The sequence below is a fragment of the Mirounga leonina genome, unplaced genomic scaffold (assembly GCF_011800145.1).
Source record: "Mirounga leonina isolate KUSES-001 unplaced genomic scaffold, KU_Mleo_1.0 Mir_127, whole genome shotgun sequence".
Lineage (NCBI taxonomy): Eukaryota > Metazoa > Chordata > Mammalia > Carnivora > Phocidae > Mirounga > Mirounga leonina.
In genome coordinates this window covers 28,259,507-28,279,669 of record NW_023270316.1, presented here as the reverse complement: position 1 = coordinate 28,279,669, position 20,163 = coordinate 28,259,507, and the positions used below count along the sequence as shown (strand labels likewise).

General features: G+C 36.2%; 1 protein-coding gene and 1 long non-coding RNA gene across 2 annotated transcripts in view; both read right to left on the bottom strand.

The window, feature by feature from the left end:
* The window catches only part of LOC118009313, a 203,435-nt gene extending 189,617 nt beyond the window's left edge, over nucleotides 1–13,818 (bottom strand). The window contains exons 1-2 of the long non-coding RNA XR_004678879.1: nucleotides 10,430–13,818; nucleotides 4,459–6,001 (exon numbers count right to left, since the gene is read on the bottom strand). This is a non-coding gene — a long non-coding RNA (uncharacterized LOC118009313). The remainder of the gene's footprint in view (nucleotides 1–4,458; nucleotides 6,002–10,429) is intronic.
* A 2,862-nt stretch (nucleotides 13,819–16,680) lies between these two features.
* The window catches only part of RBM26 (RNA binding motif protein 26), an 84,970-nt gene continuing 81,487 nt past the window's right edge, over nucleotides 16,681–20,163 (bottom strand). Inside the window, exon 22 of the mRNA XM_035003209.1 lies at nucleotides 16,681–19,518. Coding sequence (XP_034859100.1) covers nucleotides 19,495–19,518 — 24 coding nt within the window. The 3' untranslated portion in view covers nucleotides 16,681–19,494. The remainder of the gene's footprint in view (nucleotides 19,519–20,163) is intronic.

Here is a 20,163-nt window from a genome sequence, read left to right as displayed (position 1 = left end):
AGAGAAAATTTTCCACTCTGTAAGAAACTTTGACATAATTTGTTACCTTAGTCCACCTCTTAAAATTCAGCATTGTTTGCCACAAGATTAACTACTGTAGAGAATATAATAAAATTCAGAAAACATTAATTGCTACACATATGTATTTAACAAAAACAACAGAAAAAAATTCCAATTCTTGTACAAAAGACTTGACCTTAATATGCTAAGAAGTAAGAAATAATTAAACCTATCTTTGCAGGACTAGAATAATATAAATAAAACATTTATTACTAAACAAACCTCTTAAAATTTTTTATGGATGTCAAAATATATATGCAGAAAAGGGCACAAATCATAAGTGCATATATCGACATTTTACGAAGTAAATACACCTGTGTAGCCACCATCAGGATCAAGAAATAGAATGGCAGAAGCCCTTGATAGGTCCCTTCTCAGTCATTAACCCTTCAAATGTAAACACTTTTGAATTCTGTCAGCACAAATTTCTTTTGCCTGTTTTTGAAATTCGTACAAATCAAATCATACAAAATCTACTCTTCTAGTCTGACTTCATTTTTGGGAAGGTGGGAAGGTCTGACTTCTTTACTCAGTATTACGTTTGGGGCATTTATCCGTGTTGTTGTGTAAGTGTAGTTTATACTTTTTCATTGCATAATATCCCACTGTATGTACAGAATATTCTAGTATTGATAAATGCATGGTTTGTTGCTATGAACATTCCTGTACATTTACTTTGGTGCATATATATTTTCATTTCCATGGAGTATATACTTAGGAGTAGGATTGCTGGGTCATTGCCTCTGCATGTATATTTTAATATGAATATATAGCTTTAGTAGATCCTGCCTAATAGCTTTCTAAAGAACAAAGCACTTTTTACATAGTAAGGAAATCTCACTATGCCCCACGAAATTTTCTTTCAGGTTACAAAAAAATTAGCAAGAAAAAAAATTGACTAAAATTAAATACACATGCCACAGACACAATTCTCAGCCAGAAAATAATGTGCCTAAATTGAAACCTGAATTGATTTCCCTTAGCTCTGCCAGCCAATTGTTTATTATGCCTCAGTGTGAGAAGAAAGGAGTGGCTAGCCATGGCTGCCAACTCTGATGCAGGCTGCTTAATGAGTTCATTGAATGTACTAGAAAATGATCAGTTCATTGAGTGGCTTCCCCAAAATTGTGCCATGTGACTAAAGTTACATACATATACTCCCACAAATCCCAGTTGTATGTGACAGACACAGGACCCGCTCTAAGTCATTCACAACATGAGCCACATTTTTATTCATCTAATATACTAGTTTTATCCTTTGAGAACAACAAAAGGCCTGCTGTTTGATCTATAAAAGTGCTTTTTCAGTGGGTAAATGGAGGTTGCTCTGCCTCATAGCCAGTCTCATAAAGGTGAGGGCTTGGACATCACTGTAAGTCAATCATGATACTAGTGAGGCTCACCCGCTACCAAAATGGGAACACACAGCTTAAGAAGCAAATCCAACTCCTAACTCCATCTACCAGGCCTGCCAACACATAGTCACAACTCAGAATATCAGCAACCTCCAAACAACATTCACGTTTGTGTTAGGGAAACTTATAGTCTAGTCCACACTCACTTCTCCCCAAGTTTTCAGTAGCTCATAAGGAGAAGGAGTTGAGATCTGAATCTCTTCCCTCCAAGAAGCTCCCTCATCTGAGACTTTCCCCCACTTTTCCTCAGAAACAATTATGGTCTGTGGAATATTTTTTTCTATTTCGGGGGGGGTGTAGTTTACACATATTAAAAATGAAATCTTCACCCACTAATACACAATCAGCTTATCTTTCCCTGGACTCCACATAACCTTTCTTCTGGCAACTCTTGTTCACCTGACCCTTGACAATGTTTCTCATAACTTCCTACTTTACCTCGCTGCCATTCTCCAGCACGAGGTACCCTTTCCATCCCTATTTTCCTAGGAAGCTAGGTCCTTTCCCGGGAAGCCCTTGATTTCAGGCCACCCCTTTCCAAACCTTTACACAAATTCCCTCATGAACCCCTCTCATCCCCAGCCTCCTTCCCAGCCAGTGTGCCTTCTCCCATTCTCTCTGAATCTCCAGTTTTGATCAGCACAGTTCTGTCCTCTCTGCTTCTGAGCCATTTATTGGTGTTATCACCCAGAGATCTTTAAACTTCCATCTGAACTGCCTCATTCCTCCTCTCTCAGGCAGTTCAAATGACATTTCCAGGCCCGCGTCATTGGACTAAAGTTTCTTAAACAAACATCAGATCCTCATTAACAATTATATTTCAATTTTCTAGACTCCACTTTAATCAAAACAACCTGAAAATATAAATAATTTGTGGGGAGAAACTCTTTTTCAAAAGTGCCAACATACCTAAACTATCCTTCTCCACCAGACAAGTTTTTATTCATCCATTAACACTCAGCTTAGATGTCATCTCTATAGAACCTGCAGCAGCTCCTTGAGACAAAGTTAGTCATTTCATTTTTTGAGCTTCATAAGACCATTACAGCATTTAACATGTTGTATTGGAATTACCTGCTAGGATGTATGCCTTCTCCACTGGGCCATGAACTCCACAAGAGCAAGGGCTGTGTCTATTCATCTTTCTATCCCCCATTTCAACTCAATTCAGCAAATATTCAACATGCAGCACTGTGTCAATTTCAAAGTTGGTACTCAATAAATATTTCATGAGAGAATGGAAGAGTGAAGGGAGATAAATTTACATTATTTTAAAACTTTAAAAAGTTCTGGCAGAAACTTCCTTTTTCATTCCTACTTCCAAAAGGAAAAAAATGTATTTTTCCAAAATCCGTATTTAGATCAGGGAACCTCGAGGTTTGTTTTTCCAGTTTGTTTTATGTTTATAAACCTAAATTTACGTGATAAATAACTTGAATTATATGGCATAGTACAAATGGCCTTGGAGGTAATCTAGTCTAGGGTGACAGCTAATATATGGCACTCTCAGTGCCACTCTCCACCTCCTGCACCCATAGCAGACAGCACTAATCGATCATGGCATTCCTTCTCATTAAGCCCAGACTCAGCTTTAGAATTCTCAACTCAGCACTTAACAAACAGACTGCTCTCTGGAGTTAGTGGTCAAGATGAATCCTGCTTGTCACTCTTGGTCTATTCTCTCTTATTACAGATAAGCAAAGTGAGTCCCAGAGAGGTTAAATGACTTTGCCTAGGTCACAGAGCTAATTAGTAGTAGAGGCTGAACCAAACTTTATCACCTAAGACTCTTTCCACTAGAATACACTTCATTGATCAATAGGAATGAATACTTCACAGAAAATGTTGGTTTTGTTTATTATATGTGCATGTGGGTTATATGTTAGATTATACATTACATATAATGGTTTAGAACCTTCACTTGGTATTTCTCAACCAATGGTGTCACCAGGCATAAAGACCACAATTGGTATTTCGTACCAATCCAATCTTCCCTTAAAGCCATGGAGGCATAGTTTTTCAAAACTAGTAACAGCTTAGTTCAGCTCACTGGAATAAACACACTAAATTATTTTGTAATCAGAAGTGAAGTACCTCTAAAAGTGTGCCATAAAAATAAATACAAAATACAAAAAAATACAATGAAAAAGCAGCACTGGTCAGTTTAACTGGTATCTTTCTTATAGCATCTTAGGGTATCAGAGACATATTTGAAAAGATAGCTATGGAAATTGGAATACAAGCAAGACTTATCACCTATATTAGCTTTTCAATTGGTTGTCCAATTAGTAATTTCTAAACTTTCTCTGTATATTCACATTATCCTCTTCTACCCGGGTGTCACTGCCACCCATAAAAGTGGGTGTCAGATAGGACCCCAGAACTTCATAATAGTGGTTTTTTAAACAGCTCAAATGCTGTAGTTGTCTATCTTTATCATACATAAATGCTTATTATGTGTAAAAGAGTGTATGTAAAAGAAGATAAGAACTATATTAACAAGTAAGTACAAGCCATTGTTTTCTTTTCCAGAGCATAAGCTTCAAATTCTCCAAAGGGGTGGACTTGTTTCTTCCCAGTGGGCCAGCAGGGGTATAAGAAAGAAACCAAGAAAGTTGAAATAAATTAAAATCTCAGATTCCTTAGCCTCTTTTTCTTTGAGTAGCAAACTGAAAAATACTCTCAAAGAATCAACACCCAGGATACCTCATTACCAGAAGTAGAGAGGCAAATAAGAAAGAGAGCAAAGAAAAAGCAACCCTACAGACTGAGAATAGATAAAAGAAGACAAGCTAAGTTCTTAGACATGGAGTCACACAAAGGTTAGCCATTTGAGGAGAAATGAAATAAACTATGAGCAAATAACAATAATTTGAGGGGGTAGGAAATGTCTGATTTTTGTGGATCAACAAAAAGTGGTTGTAACTGACCTCTGGTTGATATTTGGGCAACATGTTTCCACTTATTTCAATGCATGACTTACAAGGGTAGCAGACTTTTGACAGTGGCCCTGTAGACACGCCTCTTCAGAGATCTGAGGTATCAAAGCAAAGCATTAGTAATCTTATTCTTGCAACAATCCCTAGGAGAAATAGTGATGGCAGCTATTGCAGGTACTTACCTAGTGCTTCTCAGACCCAGTCCAACCCTTCTACCTCTCTGGCTCTGATTGTGTATCTGCAAACTACATTTCCTAGACTAACTGCCAATGGGAGGAGCTGTTGGGGGACTACCAGGGGAAGAAAGGGAGAAGAGATGCTCCCACTTCAGGTCTTGTATGCATCCTTCCAGCATCTTTTATCACTTTCAGAATCAGCTGTGTGATCCCCTTAGAAGTCCAAGCACCAGTTGTGAGTCAGTCTCTCTTCCCTGACAGCTATCTGTTCCCTTCTATTCTTTGCCCCTGAAAAAACAATGACCGCCTCCATCACTTTTAAGCTGGTGTAACTAACACTCCATTACCCATTTTTATAAACTGTTACATGAATTTATCCCTGGGAGACAAGAAGGCAACACAATGACATGCTTTGCTATACATGTGTGAACTGAATAAAAGATGCACAGTGACCAATCACAGATTTTGAAAGAAGCAATGTGATTGTTCACTGATCATGATGCACATCTCTTATTTACACAGTGATTTGTGGACCTAAGACCTAGCGCTGAAGTTTATACTTTAAGCACTCACAGTTAATATACTGTGGTAACTGACTTTGGATCATAGTGTTGTGGGACTGGTGTTATTTAAGTAAACTGCGGCAAGTGAAATTCATGTACATTGGGGTAGTCTAGAGCAAAGACTGCCTGTAGTTATTTGTATTAAGACTCAACTATTTGAAGGTTCATAACTTCATTTCTTTTGAATCATAACTCATTCATTTCAACAAATATACCTCCAGACTTGACTAACCTTTACTTTTGAAACAAATTCACGGTAAAATGTTATGAATGAGGGCTATCTAGTCCCCTCTATTCTCTATTCTCTCATGCTATTGACACCTTTCCTAGGGTTCACACACTAGATAGGAGTCATGTGGGTTGCACTCATTGACCTGTTTTCACTGTGGGCTGCTCTACTCGGCAGACTTTTGTTAAGTACAGCCAAAGATTAGATGAGAGTGGGCACCTGATGCACACATAGATTATAGTTGTCCGGGACAAAGTTTGAATCATTGTTTACAATTCTTCATAACTTCCTGTTTTAGAATTCTACACCCATGCTCTTTCCCATGTGACACTGCTTTATTAGACTAAGAAGAGTATATTTACTACCATATTGGTGGCTTTGGCTATGCGCCTTGCTTAAGCTGATGAAATATGGGTAGATGTGAACATGTGCCAGACTGAGGTCTCAAGAGGCATGACTTGTTCAATTATCCTCCATAGAAGACAATGCTCAGGAACCTGATGCTCCTTCAGCCTGGGCCCCAGAATGAATGTACATGAAACAGAGCTAATGCCAAACCATAGCCTCAAACAAGCTTCCCAGTTGACCGCAGTTCTAAATAGGCGGAATCACCATCAACCTGTGGACAAGCAGAAGAATAAAAGCTTATTGTAAGCCACTGGGATTTTTTTTTTTTTTTATATTTCCTTACACATCTGTGGGGTTTTGTTGTTGTTGTTGCTGCTGCTGTTGTATTTGCAATAGCTGATTAATATAGGACAGCAAGTGCATTTATTTAGCTAATTAGAAAATCTTCCCAAAAGTGTATACTGGAAAGTACAGAAAAGAGTTTCTATCTAGTAGAGAGAGCAAAATGGACTAGAGACACAGAGAAGGCTGAGGTACTATGGAAAAAGAGGCATGGAGTGATTGTTCTCAACCTTGAATAATTTTGGAATTCCAGGCCATATATATCCCTGAAGCCAGTTTGCCCCAAGACATTGAGCTCATAAGAAGTACCTGAAGCAGCGTGAGTTCTCAGCAACACAAAGAGCTCAATTTTCACTATCCCACCGCTGCCATACCTCCCTAGATTAGGGTTTCAAAGTATATTAGAAGCAGGTGGAGTAGAGAAGGGGAAATGGTGAGCCTTCCCCAGGATTCTTTATATCTAAAGCAGACCAGGTCTGAGGATAAATTCAATTCCTATTTCTGAATGAGGCACTGGGAGTGGGTGGTGGACCTACACTGCATCCATTTTCCTTAACACGATCTAGGCCTTTCCTTTTCCCTAAGATATGGAACCCACAGGAAATATTTTCCATTTCCTGAGCCTTTCAATTATGAATCCATTGAGCCATTACCATACCCCAAGAAAATCCTTAATCCACATAATTTCATCGTTTTTCTCAATAGTGAGAAGGGTACCAATAGTGAGAAGGTACTATTTTTACCTCCATTTTACATATGAGAAGACTGAGATTGACACTGTAAATTATTTGCTTGAGGTCACACAGTTTCTTTAAAACCAGGTGCTCCATCTCCCTACTCCAGCCATCTCATGCTGGCTGTCTTTAGGAAGTAGTGGCAGGAACCAAAGTACCAACTCTGATTTTCATTACCCTGGCATCAAGATACAGTCACTGAAAGAAAGTTAAGTTCAGAGGGAAAAAACATTTTTCTTTTACTTGCAGCAAGCATAAACAAACATATTTTTCCTTACACTGGGTGTTTTTATTCTGGTACTAGGCTTTGTTATTACACCTTTCTTCCCTGGGATTCTCCCTCTCCTCAATACCCCTTCCTACACTCTTTTTTATTTTATAATTTTCCTTCTCCCTTCCCCCAGAAAAATCCAGGGTAACCTAATCCATTTATTTTATAAACATTTGGGTGCTTATTATGAGCAAGTTACTTATGTTTTGTAAATAGAAATTACTATATTTCAGTTGTGTTAAGATTTCTAGGGATTGGGTAAAAACAGCCATCTACATACTCCAGCATGCAACAGCTGCCTTGAGTTCTGAGCAGAAGAACTTTCTATTAAAACTGACTTAAGGGCGCCTGGGTGGCTCAGTTGGTTAAGCGACTGCCTTCAGCTCAGGTCATGATCCTGGAGTCCCGGGATCGAGTCCCGCATCAGGCTCCCTGCTCAGCGAGGAGCCTGCTTCTCCCTCTGACCCTCCCCCCTCTCATGTACTCTCTTTCTCGCTCTCTCAAATAAATAAATAAATCTTAAAAAAAAAAAAAAACTGACTTAAAATTCCATTAGTTCCATGCATTTCTGTTGGCCACATCACACTTGGGCAGTCCTCAAATGATCAGGCTGTGGTGACCATGTTCTAGCATACTCTATCACTGTTCTCACAACTCATTCTGTCAGCCCTTTCCATGGTGCACCCTGAAATATCTATTAGTTATAAACAACTTCTCTTACATTCTTAATCTCCTCCTTCCCATTGATTCTTTTCCTTCAGTCTAAAAAATACAAACCTTTCCTTTCCTTTACCCAGCAAAGTCTTCAAGCTACCATACTAAATTTTGCCTTCTGCTTTGAATTTCCTACATTCAGTCTCCACCAAACATCAGTCTGATTTCTCCTTCCATGAAACTTCCTGTGTACTTTTTAAAAAATTTTATTATGTTAGTCACCATACATTACATCATTAGTTTTTGATGTAGTGTTCCATGATTCATTGTTTGCATATAACACCCAGTGCTCCATGCAATAAGCCTATGCACTTTTGAATTGGCAAATCCACAGGTCCTTTCCATCTTGATATTACTGACTTCTTACTTTATCAAGCCCCCATTTGTGATGTTCTCTCCTTCACTGGCTTTTGTAACATCCTTTCAGTTAGATCTTTTTTTTCTAGCAACTCTTTTTTATCTGCTTCAAGGGTACCCCCTCTTCTGTCCCTTGCAAATATTGGGGTTTACCATCCTTATTTTTACCACTTTGCATGCTACATGTCCTCACTGGGGAATCTCACTCATGTAGTGTATATGGTTCTTAGACTTGTATCTGCATCCCAGACTCCTCTCCTACACTTCAGATAGCAGACATCTGCCTAGAGGATATTTCCATTTTGATATCCCACAAGGCCCTAAAACTCAACATGTCACACATGAATTCGACTTCCTTTCTTGTCCTACAAACTTGCTCCTAATCCCACTGGCCCAATTCAGCGTATGACACGACCATCAACTTTGTTGCTCAGCTTAGAAATCTGGAGTCTCTGCCCTTGTTAAGCCCAATGTCCTCCCTGCCTACAGTACATCCTCCTTATCACTGCAAAAATAATCACTTCACATTTCCCTGCCCTCATCTCTGTCTTCCTTCTACTCCATCCCCTTCTTTCTTCTAAACTTTCAAACCGTTCAGTGCCCCCAACTCCAACACCTCAGGATGAAGTTCAAAGTTCTTACCATGCTCTGAACCTTCTTTCCAGACTCCTTCTATCCTAGTTTCTATTTCTTTTAAAACCCTTTATATTCCAATTGCTTCATGCTCCTGGCCATCCTCTCAGAGATGGCAAGATATTTGTTTACTCACTGGCTTGAGAGGGCAAGAAATAAAAGGAGCTGTGTTAAAAGATGCTATGCACTGAGTCCCAGGAACAAAGATTGATAGAGTTGAAGAGGATCATGGACTTCCTCAGACTGCAGTGCAGCTTCGCTGCCCTGAAGGTGTGATGTGGGTAGGGGAGAGGGACTGTGAGGTTTGGGTGTATCCAGTAAAGCAGTGTTTTAACAGAGGCCACTGTGATCAGCAGTAGAGGCAGTGGTGAAGGGTCCAGTTGAGTCTGGCGTGGAACAATGAGAGGGGACTAGTTAAGGCTAGATATTTAGGGCATGTTCAGGTATAACTGGGAAAGATGATAAAGGTGGGGAGGGAATGCTATTTATAGGGTGGAGGTTATGCAGCAAATGATATTCCTAAGTAGCTGCAAAGAAAATTGAAGTAATCTAATGAGAACTCTTTGAATTCTACCACCAAACTTCCTAAAAACATGAAATTTTCCTCCTCTCCTTACTTGTCTCTATTATCTTCTAAAGGAAGTTTTAAATGTGCTTTGGATTTTTTCCCTATTCCATGTTTTTAGGCACCTTAAACTATCGTTATTGTTCATTCTACCTTATTAGGACTTTTCTGTAAAGATTTAAACATGATTTTCTGGCCTCCCTTTATCCCACTTGCCTTTCAAAGTACTTATCTATCTCTTCCCCCCTTCAAAATCTCAAAAAACCTGCATATACTCTGTTTCTATATCCTTATCTTCCTTTTACTCTTTAGCCTATCCATTTTGGCTCCCAAATCCATCATTAAAAAATAAGCAAAAAAAAACAAACAAAAAACCCAGACAAAAGCATATTCCAGAGTCAATGACTTCCTTATCCTAAAATCCAATGGGTATCTTTCACATTCCCTCTTACTTTGCCTTTTAACATTTGACACTTTATCACCACCTCCTTCCTAAACCTTTTTTTTGTGGGGGGGAGCGGTATTTGTAACTACCATTCCTGGTTTTGTTCCTACCGCTTTGGCTGTCCTTTCTAATTCTCCTATGCAGAATCTGCCTACATTATCTGGATTAAACGTAGACCTCCTCACTCTATATGTGATGTCTAGGAATCTCATTCTCACCCATAGATTAAGATTTCTGTACTAAATAATTCTCAAGTTGTTTATCATCACGGCACTGCAGTCGCACTGGGCTTCTTTCTGTCCTCAGATATGCCATACTTGGTCTTGCATGGTATTTTTGCACAAAACTATTCATTCCTCAAGAATATGCTCTCCCTCTAGTAAGCTCCTGCTCAGCTTTCAGATCTCAACTAAAAGATCACTTTTTGTGGGAAGACTTTCCTGACATCATAGGTAGGGTTCATTTGCTTTATACTTCTATAAAACTGTTTCTTTCCTTCAGAGCATTTAATTTATAATTTTGCTTTTGTTCTATGTTCTCTTTCTCTTTTGGGTGATTTCAACCCACCCCCCCGCACCGAACTATGGTAAAGGGCAGGGAAAACAAGGTAAGCATCAGTTGTTTTAATCTTCACCCACCTTTTCATAGGTGAGCTCTGCCATTTCTCAATATGAAGTCTCTTTCAGGCAGCAGTGCTGATGGGAAGAATAAAAGAGTCACCATGTATGCAGAACCGCCTCATTTACTGGCACTGAGTATGTAACCAGTGGGAGAAATAAGTCTGCAGTACTTCCAGAAATACCCAAGCGTGCAAACTCAATTGATTCCAAGGACTCATTCTTTATGAGAAGCACACATCTTTCCAAGACATTTCCCCAGATTGTGCCCTAAGATGGAACTAGATGTTACTCTCCCTTTACTTTTTTCTCAAATTAAGCTTTTTGAGATAAAACTTAAGTTCACATGCAGTTATAAGAACTAAAGATCTTGTGTATCTTTTACCAAGTTTCCTCCAATGGTAGTATCTTGCAAACACTATAGTACAATTTAACAACCACCTACTGATAGTCAAGACAATATTTCCATTACCTTAAGATCTCTCATACTGTCCTTTTACATTCACACCCACCACCTCCATAACACCTCGCAACTAGTAATCTGTTCCCCATCTTTATAATTTTGTCATTTCAAGAATGTTATATAAATGGAATCACACAGTAAGTAGCCTTTTGGGATTGGCGTGTTTTTTGTTTTTTGGGGTTTTTTTTCCCACTCAGCATAGTCTCTGGAAATTCATCCAAGGTGTAGCACATTATCAATAATGTGGTTTTTGTTCTTTTGTCTTTAATGCTGAGTAATATTTCACGGAATGAATGCATCAGATTAATCATTCACCTGTTGGAAGACATGTAGATTACTTCCAGTGGTTTGTTATTGTGAACATTTATATACAGGTATTTGTGTGAAAATAAGCTAAATGCCCAGGACTATAATTACTGGTTGATATGATAGTTGGTTTAGCTATTTAAGAAATTGCCAGTTTCCCAGACTGACTATACAATTTAATATTCCCACCAGCTATCTGAGTGATTCCGTTTCTTTTTTAAATTTTTTTAGAGAGGGAAGGGGGGCAAAAGCAGAGGGAGACAATCTTAAGGAGGCTGCACGCCCAGCGCTGAGCCCTGTGCAGGGCTTGATCTCAGGACCCTGAGATCACGACTTGAGCCGAAAACAAGAGTGGACACTTAAGTTACTGAGCCACCCAGGTGCCTCAACGAGTGATCCAGTTTCTGTGCATCCTCGCCAGTATTTGGTTTTGTCACTTTTTCTTTGGCCATTCTGGTAGTATGTAAGGACATCTTATAGCGGTTTTAATTTCCACTTCCCTAATGGCAGAGGATGTTGAATATCTTTTCATGTGTTTATCTGCCACCTGAATGTTATCTTTGGTGAAATGTCTTTTGTCCATGTACTAGTTGGATTGTTTGCTTTTTATTAAGCTTTTAAGAATTATATATTCTAGATACCAGTGCTGACACATACTAGATGTCATTTGCAAATTTCTCCCACTTTGTAGTTATTATCCTTGTAACAGATTCTTTCACAGAGCAAGTTTTAAATTTTGATGAAATCCAATTTATCATGCTGTATGGATCATACTTTTGGTGCCAAGTCTAAGAACTTTTGCCTAGCCCTAGATTCCACAGATTTCTCTTTTTCTTACAAGTTTTGTAGTTTTACGTTTAAATCCTTGATCCATTTTGAGTTAATTGTTGAATGAGGTGTCTTAGGTCAGGGAGAGGGGTGTTTGTTTTTGCCAACGGATGTCAATTGTTCCAGGATCATTTGAAAATTTTATTTCCTACATTCAACTGGTTTTGTACCCTATCAAAAATCAGTTGGGCTTATTTGTGTGCATCTTTATGAGATCTCTATTCTGTTCCATTGATCCATGTGTTTATCCTTCCTATGAAGATCCCTCCATTTTAAACACAGTCTTAATTACTATAGCTTTAAGTCTTGAAACTGGATAGACTGATTCCTTTCACTCATCTTTTTTAAAACTGTTGTGTTCTGATTCTTTTGCCTTTCCATATAAATTTTAGGATAATCTTATCTATAAAAAAACTTACTGCGATTTTGGTATTATATTAAACCTGTGTATGAATTTGGAGAATGAACACATTTATGATGGTGGGTTTTCCAATCCATGAACTCCCGCTATTTATTTAGGTCTTCCTTGATTATTGGCATTTTGTAATTTTTAGCATTCAAGTCCTGTACATGGTTAGATATACATTTAGGCGTATCATTTTTTTTTTCATGGTTGTAACTAGCATTGCATTTTAAATTTCAGTCTCCCAAATGTTTGATGTTAGTATATGGAAAAAAAATCATTCTTCTATGTTTATGATTCGCAGTAAACCATAGCTAGAGTTGCACAGAGGAAGGCCCTAAGTGTTCACCTTTTGGAAAATTCCCAGGTCCATCTGGGCAAGAGCAGTCACAGGTAGGTTACAGAAGTATATAGCACAGTGAAAATCTTAGGAAATTAAACTTGGTTGGGCATTAGGTCTGAATGGTGTGGCTTATACTTTATGTGGTAATGTAAGTTGTGCTGAGGTGCTCTTGTGGCAGATAAAAAGGGTGGGTCTTTTGGGGGGGGGGGGAGTACCTTGGAACTCATTCAGGTTTCTGTCATCATCCCTATAGAGTGCTTCCCCATGAGGAACATAAGAGGGACCCTGTATAAATGTATTCTTGGATGCATGTTTTTAACATTTTTTTAAGTAAGCTCTATACCCAGCGTAGAGCCCAACACAGGGCTTGAACTCACAACCCTGAGAGCAAGACCTGAGCTGAGATCAAGAGTCAGACCCTAACTGACTGAGCCACTCAGGTACCCTGGATGTGTATTTTTAATACATTTTATATATATATGATGCTCAGTAAAGCTTATCAGTTGGGGGAAAAAACCAAAAGTACAAATGCATTACTTGCTCGTAGGCTGCTTTCTTTTAATTAGAACTTTAACAAATGCAAGACTAAATCTAGTCTCCCCATCTTCAGCACCTTAGAAGGCCCTATTTTTTTGTGAGTACTCCCAATTTGAGGATTCTCGCCTCTTTTTCACTGGATATCTTGATAAAACAAAATTTAAAAACCTATTCTAGGTTAACCAATCATTGGTTAGGATGCGATTTCGTTTTCAGTATATGTAGTTTTCATCCATTTAGTATTACAAATATGACATATGTGAGGGCTATCATGGCTAACAATCAGATCAGTACTCAAAGAATATTTTAAGAGTTACCTGTTTGATGTTTAAATTCTTACCTCATTCAGACATGACAATTGCTAAGTGCCAGAGATCTTCTTTTCTATCATTCTTTAATTTCTGTTAACTCTGAATATTAACTTGATAAAAAAAAATAAAATGTGAAATTGGCATATTACCTACTAGACTTATCACACAAAAACTAAATACTGCATTAAACTTAGTACAAATTTGACTATTTCTAACTCCAAAATTGCAGACATCTCTAAGTATTTCTTCCTAACATCAACTTCTAATAAAAAGTGATGCCATGAAGTCTTAAGTCATAGAGATTTAAAAAAAAAAAAAAAAAAAAGAGCATGGTAACGTCCCTGAAATTTTTTATTTAAATGAGATCTTTGGAATAAGTTAACATTTTAACATTAAAAATGTTTCAAAAATGTGGGAGATTTTAAAAGCTTTGTGTGAAACTTGTACTCTATCCTCCCTGAAGTCAGAAGTCTTTTCATTAACTCCATTTCCTAAATTCAAAGTCCTCAAAACAAATACACTTACATACTACATTTTAGATAATCAGAATCATGATTCTCAGCACTGAACACAAAGTGCATTCTTACATACTTCAGTAACACATTTCTAGGTTTAAAAAAGGTCAATCAAAGCCTGGCAAGAAAACTCCACAACACTGCAAACCCTCCAATATTGTAATTAATGTCACACAATATAGTGTATTAGATAAATATTAGATAAAACATCACCATTACATAAATAGCTCAGGAAAATGTCCATGGTTTGCAAGGGATTTTATTCTTCCCAGAAGAAAATGGATTTTTTTTTTTTTTTTTTTTTTTTTGCTTAGGACATAGAAGGAAAATATATGGAACCCATCATCTTCCCATTTCTACATAATTTCTTTCAGTCTACTTCATGCTTTATGTTTCAGAAACAAATGTTCATGAATTTCATGGGGAAAACAAATCATGTTTTCCTGAAGAAAAGCAGTTTGGAGAGTTGACATAATACGGGGAGTTTGTCATTTCTATAAATTATGTGGTCTCTGTGTATTCTTCTAGTGCTTATGATATTGAGAAATGGAAATTCCAGTCCTGATTCTGCCATTTATTTAATAAAGGTAAAGATTATCTGTCCTTTCAATACAGACTAGTTATGAGACTATAAAAAAATCTGGTATGGTATACAAAATCCTGGCAACAACATATTGTGGAAAATACTAATAGCGTCACTATTGCATCAGAGCTGAACTACTCGATCAAGCATAATTTGGTTGGTTCCTGTTAAAATATGAAATTCAGTTTTAACAAGTGCAAAAAACTGAATTTATGCTGTTCTCCAAAGCCAAATTATGAAAGTACCTACATGTTAAAAATCTCTGCTTTGTAAAAGATCAAACTGAAAATGTTACCATGAGTTTTAAAAACAAGTATACTTTAACCCAGGAGTTTTGAGAATATATCTTGAAGGACTAATCAAAGATATTCAAGGGTACAGCATCATTTATATTAAAATAAAAAATGGAAAGGAAGACCCTATGCACCCAAAATGAGGATTCAATACATTACGATTCATCTACAACTGGAGGGGCTTTAAAAAAATGGTATGAACCTATTATCATAAATGAAAAAAGACTACAAAACAGTACACATAACCCCATTTTTAAATGTTCCGTGATCATTTATAAATAATTGGCTATCATCCTGTCTTTTTAATTTTTAGCTTTTCTACAATACGCTATTACATGTGATTTTTTTTTAAATTTTTTTTAAAGACCAAATTCATTCATACTTCATGCAGAAATATTTTTTCAGGTTAAGTGAAGGTTGACAATATGCTCAATAATCTGCAAATATTCCACAGGGGCTGGATATGTAAAGTATATACTTTATGAAGTACGTTTTAAAAATAATTTTACCCAGTACATTATTAACCAAAGTCCTCTACTATTTCATAACCAGATTTCTTTAACTAGACTTTATCGAGACTTATGCACTTTGAGGTGATAATGTGTTTCTTGTAGAAGCAGGGTCACAAGTGGAAGACAGGTTACTACCAAGCTTATTTAACCCACGTTACAGATGATAGAAGGTATATCTGCAAGGAAAACAAAAAAACAAATACAGCAATATTTATCAATCATTGAAATTAAATATGAAATGAGCATGCTGAATGCTGAAAAAGCAGGTCAAATCAGGAGAACAAACACTGAGGTGAAAACTGAAAATTATAGAGGGAAGTTCTGGAAACTTTCAATGGCTTTGGAGGTTGACAGCATAAGCCCTTTACACGGAATTTCACTTCAGAATATACGGCAGTCTTTCTTTGACATCACAATAGTATTTTATCCTTATTACTCATGGTAAGGAGAAACTTTCTGGCCCCCAAATAGAATAACGAGATAAATCCTAGCAGTAAAGAGGCAGGAATTATGGAGAAGAAGGGTATGGAGGACTTGTATATATGTTAGAAAAGGAGTCATTAGGCCAATAACACATTGGTACCAAAGGTGAATTAGAACAATTTAAAGTGGGAATGGAGGGCAGAGAGGCAACCTGGAGGCACTTGTGTGTATATATATTTATATTTTCAGAATTCTCAACTGTGCAACGCCTGAGGGCTGCAAATTTTTCTTTCTATTCCGTATTAATATAACTGATGCAAGATGCAGGACAATTTTAAAAAGTTAACAACTGTTTTTAGTAAGACTATTTTATTTAAAAATTTTTCAAAATATAAAAATAATAAACATTATGGATATTTAACAAACAAAACATAATTCAACTATAAATAATAAAAATGTTGACAACCCCACATAAACATATAATACTATAAACATTCTAAGCATACAAGAGTAGTTTTCTAGTTCAAGTTTTACCTTTTTCAGTTCAAGTTTTATCACTTTGAAAAATAAACAAACAAAAAAAAAGCTGCTACAGCTTAACCAATTACTTTCGCTCCACTCAAAGAGCAGGGAATTTTTCCCCCATGCCAAAACACATTCGTGAAATGGGATACTTATGGGCACAGGTATTAAAAACTGGAACAATCCAGTCTCCAGACAAGAAAAGACTCCTTTGGTGTTTTTAGGTTCAACAATCCACAGAAACTGAGTAAAACTAAACCACTTATTAAAGGAAATCTTGTGCCAGATAACATGTTCTGAAGAATTATCACACCTAAAACAGGTTCAGGATTCTGAGAATCAAAAGTAAACGTCTATGAATGCTTTGCTGATACTTAAAAATTGTATCTTAAGAACATTCACTAAGGTGCTGGAATGAAGTCTTCTAGATGTACACACATCAACGTAAAACTTGTACAATGTAAATAATACATCCCTTTACAACTCATCAAATGTTCTATTAATATGTAAGAATTACCCTGCCTCCTGTTCAGTTAAAGACAGATGGGAATTTGAAGCAGAGCAGGATTACACCATATTTTAGGACTAGAAAAGTTTTCCACCTGAAATTTAGGAAAACTGAGCCATGCTGAATGTATCATTTTTTTTTTTTTATTCTAGCCAGATTAAAGCTCCTCTTATCAAAAGAGCTAAGGACAAACTGAAGAAAACTATTTTCTTTTTTGGAAGCTGGGCACAAATAAGTATACTGTAATTCTGTACCATATCTTTAAATTACGGGGTGTTTCTAACAGGCTGGGCTCTTTACCTGACTTACCACAGACCACTTTTATAATTATGCTGCTAGATTAGAATAAGTAACAAGTGATCATACATTAAAGCCTAGCGAAGTCTAGATAACAGGTTCAAAAATGATATTGAAAGGTTTTTTTTTTTAGCACCAATTACTTTTTCCTAAGACACTTGGGCTGCATCACTTTAAAGTATTATTTATCTTGTAAACAAGACCAAAAATATTCAGTTGATCTGTATTTTGAGCATAAATATTTATAAACTCTATTTAAAAAAAACAAATATAGCATGACTAGAGCTGCTAATAGTGTAAAATCTAAGTATATTGAAAAATATAAAGATATATAAAAGGCTTCCATAATGCAATCATGCAGAGGTAAACCACTTCATTCAATTACACAAAAGTGATTCTGTACAGTTATCTACATATAGCTCCATGAGAATCCTACTCAGGAAAATGAAATGATGAAAATCCTTATCTTTAATTAATCAACATATAGGAATTTAAATATATAACTGACCTATTGGCTCTCACAGAAATTTTCAAAAAGCACAATGATCTTAATGAGAAATCAAATCATCTCGAATTCTGGTTCCCAATGGCATGTTTAATTTTGTTTTGCTTTATTTTGTTTTTAATTTAAAAGCAAGGGAAAGAAAAAGAAAGATGACAAAGTAAAGTTGAGGGTGCTGGTATGTGGTCCACATCCAAGAACCAATCAAAATTGTTAACAAGTGTGGTCTCTTCAGACTATGTTCTTTGGGTTTCTAACCTAGCAAGTAAATCACTATCACGGGGGAAGAGAATCTTCTTTCCTTGAAAAGAAAAAAATACTGAACTATTCTGGGAAGTATCTTTGAACTCCTTGTGGCTATACGCTAGCTTGCAAATATGAACTAAAACAAAAGTCTCATTTTAAAAATGCCCTGTAGGCTACTGGGTCATAATTATATTAGAAGACCTTCCAAAATATGTACTTTTCCTTTAAACACAAGCCTAATATTAACCAAGCTATTGTCAATTAATGTGGATCAAAATAATTTACATTATGATTGATGTGCTCATTCTTTTTATTTTTCATGAAGACAAATGCACTGCACACTCAAGAAAAAGAAGTGTTTGCAGAATAGTCAACTTTGCGCAAAAAAATGTGAAAATATGAGCATGGCTGACAGAAACTAAAAAAACAAGGGTGAATAAAATCAAGTATAATTTGGACTTTTCTATTAAAGTATATCTTCCAAACTTCTCAAATGCCTCATGAGAATCTATGAAGGACTACTCAGAAATTAATTTTCTGAAAGCTTCTTTATATGATGCTCATTACAAAAAGGGTATTTGGGGTGAATATTTAGAATCAGATTTAATCACTCTCTTTATAAATAATTCTAAGCCATACTGCTTAAAAATAATATTATGAACATACACCTTTTGAGACAGGAAAACTATAGTCTTTAACAATGTTAGACACACAACACAATTTCCCCTTGCTTTTAAGATTGTCTTTGATGTCTTGATTGCAAGTGAGGAAAATATGGGGAAAATGCGTAAATTAGACATTTAATAGATATTTCTCAATATTTATAATCCACAGATCATCCTGTATTACTTGAAAAGAAAGAAAATTATTCTCCTTGTTGGTTGTGAAGAGCTAAGAAATTTTTTTGAAAAATTATTTGGGTAAGTGGCCTTGGCAATAATTTCAATTAAGTATACGGAGAAGAAATAGGCAAGTTATTACAGTGTATAAAAAAGTATTTTAGCATCTGTTCAAAATTTTTTAAGTGACTATCCTAACCCCAGAAATGTATCCTAAAACCCAGAAAAATTAAAAACAGACCCATGCTTAACTTTTTAATCATTTTCTTCATTCTAAATTGTTCATGCTAATGAACACAGTATCATGGCTTTATAGATTTCCTAGACACAATTTTCAACTTGGCTGCAACTGAACTTATCTCATTTTAGGAAGCCAAGAGGTCTTTTTCCTTCTTAGTGTTTAAAAAATAAATGGCTATAAAGTAAGGGGAGAACACGTTTAAGATAAGAGCAAGGTCAGACAAAGCACACACTCAGACATACTTCTGGACTCAGATGTAGCAATTAGAGAACTGCAAAAAGACAAAAGGCGAATTATAGTACATGTAAACATCTATTCAAATTGATAAAGAGCAAACATAAAATGATAGGATGATATTCTAACAGTCGTCTCCAGACAGGAACAGGTCTTGCTGTTGTAGTCACAAAGCTAAATTCAGGCAATGATGATCTCTCTCTGCTGGAAAAAGAGAAGACTATTAAAAAAAACTTTGAAAATATTAAATAAATCTAAAAACTGAATCACACCATAAATTGATCTCCAACTTTTCTAAACATTTAAAAAAAAAATCTATTTGAGAAAGGAATCAAAATAAAGTTGCAGACAAATTTCACAAAGAATCAGCTTTGGGTTAAATGATCTTAACAAAACCTCTCTGCATCATGCTTCCTTAAAACATTAAGCCACAAAGATCACAGCACTACAACACAGCTGTGATTGACAATTTCTGCTCAGGAAATGCAGTAACTGACAAAATAGTCAATTGTTAAAGAAGTGTGGGTAGGCAAAGTAACTTTAAGAAATCATGAATAAATTCCAAGATAGTGTATATATAAAAAAAAAAAAACAATTTTCTTAAATTTCCCAATGATTTCAAAGTAATTGTGAGGTGTATCTAATTTCCTTAAACTCCGTATGATAACCATTTCATTCTTTAATTACACTATAGGACATAAAATTCTGTACTAAGCACAATGATTAAACAACCAAAAATAAAAAGGAACACATCAGAATGAGACAGTGCTTGGTATACAAAGGAAGACTAACTTTGGATGATGGGAAGTTAAGTGGATGGATGAAATAAAGCAATAGGGAGGGAGGAAT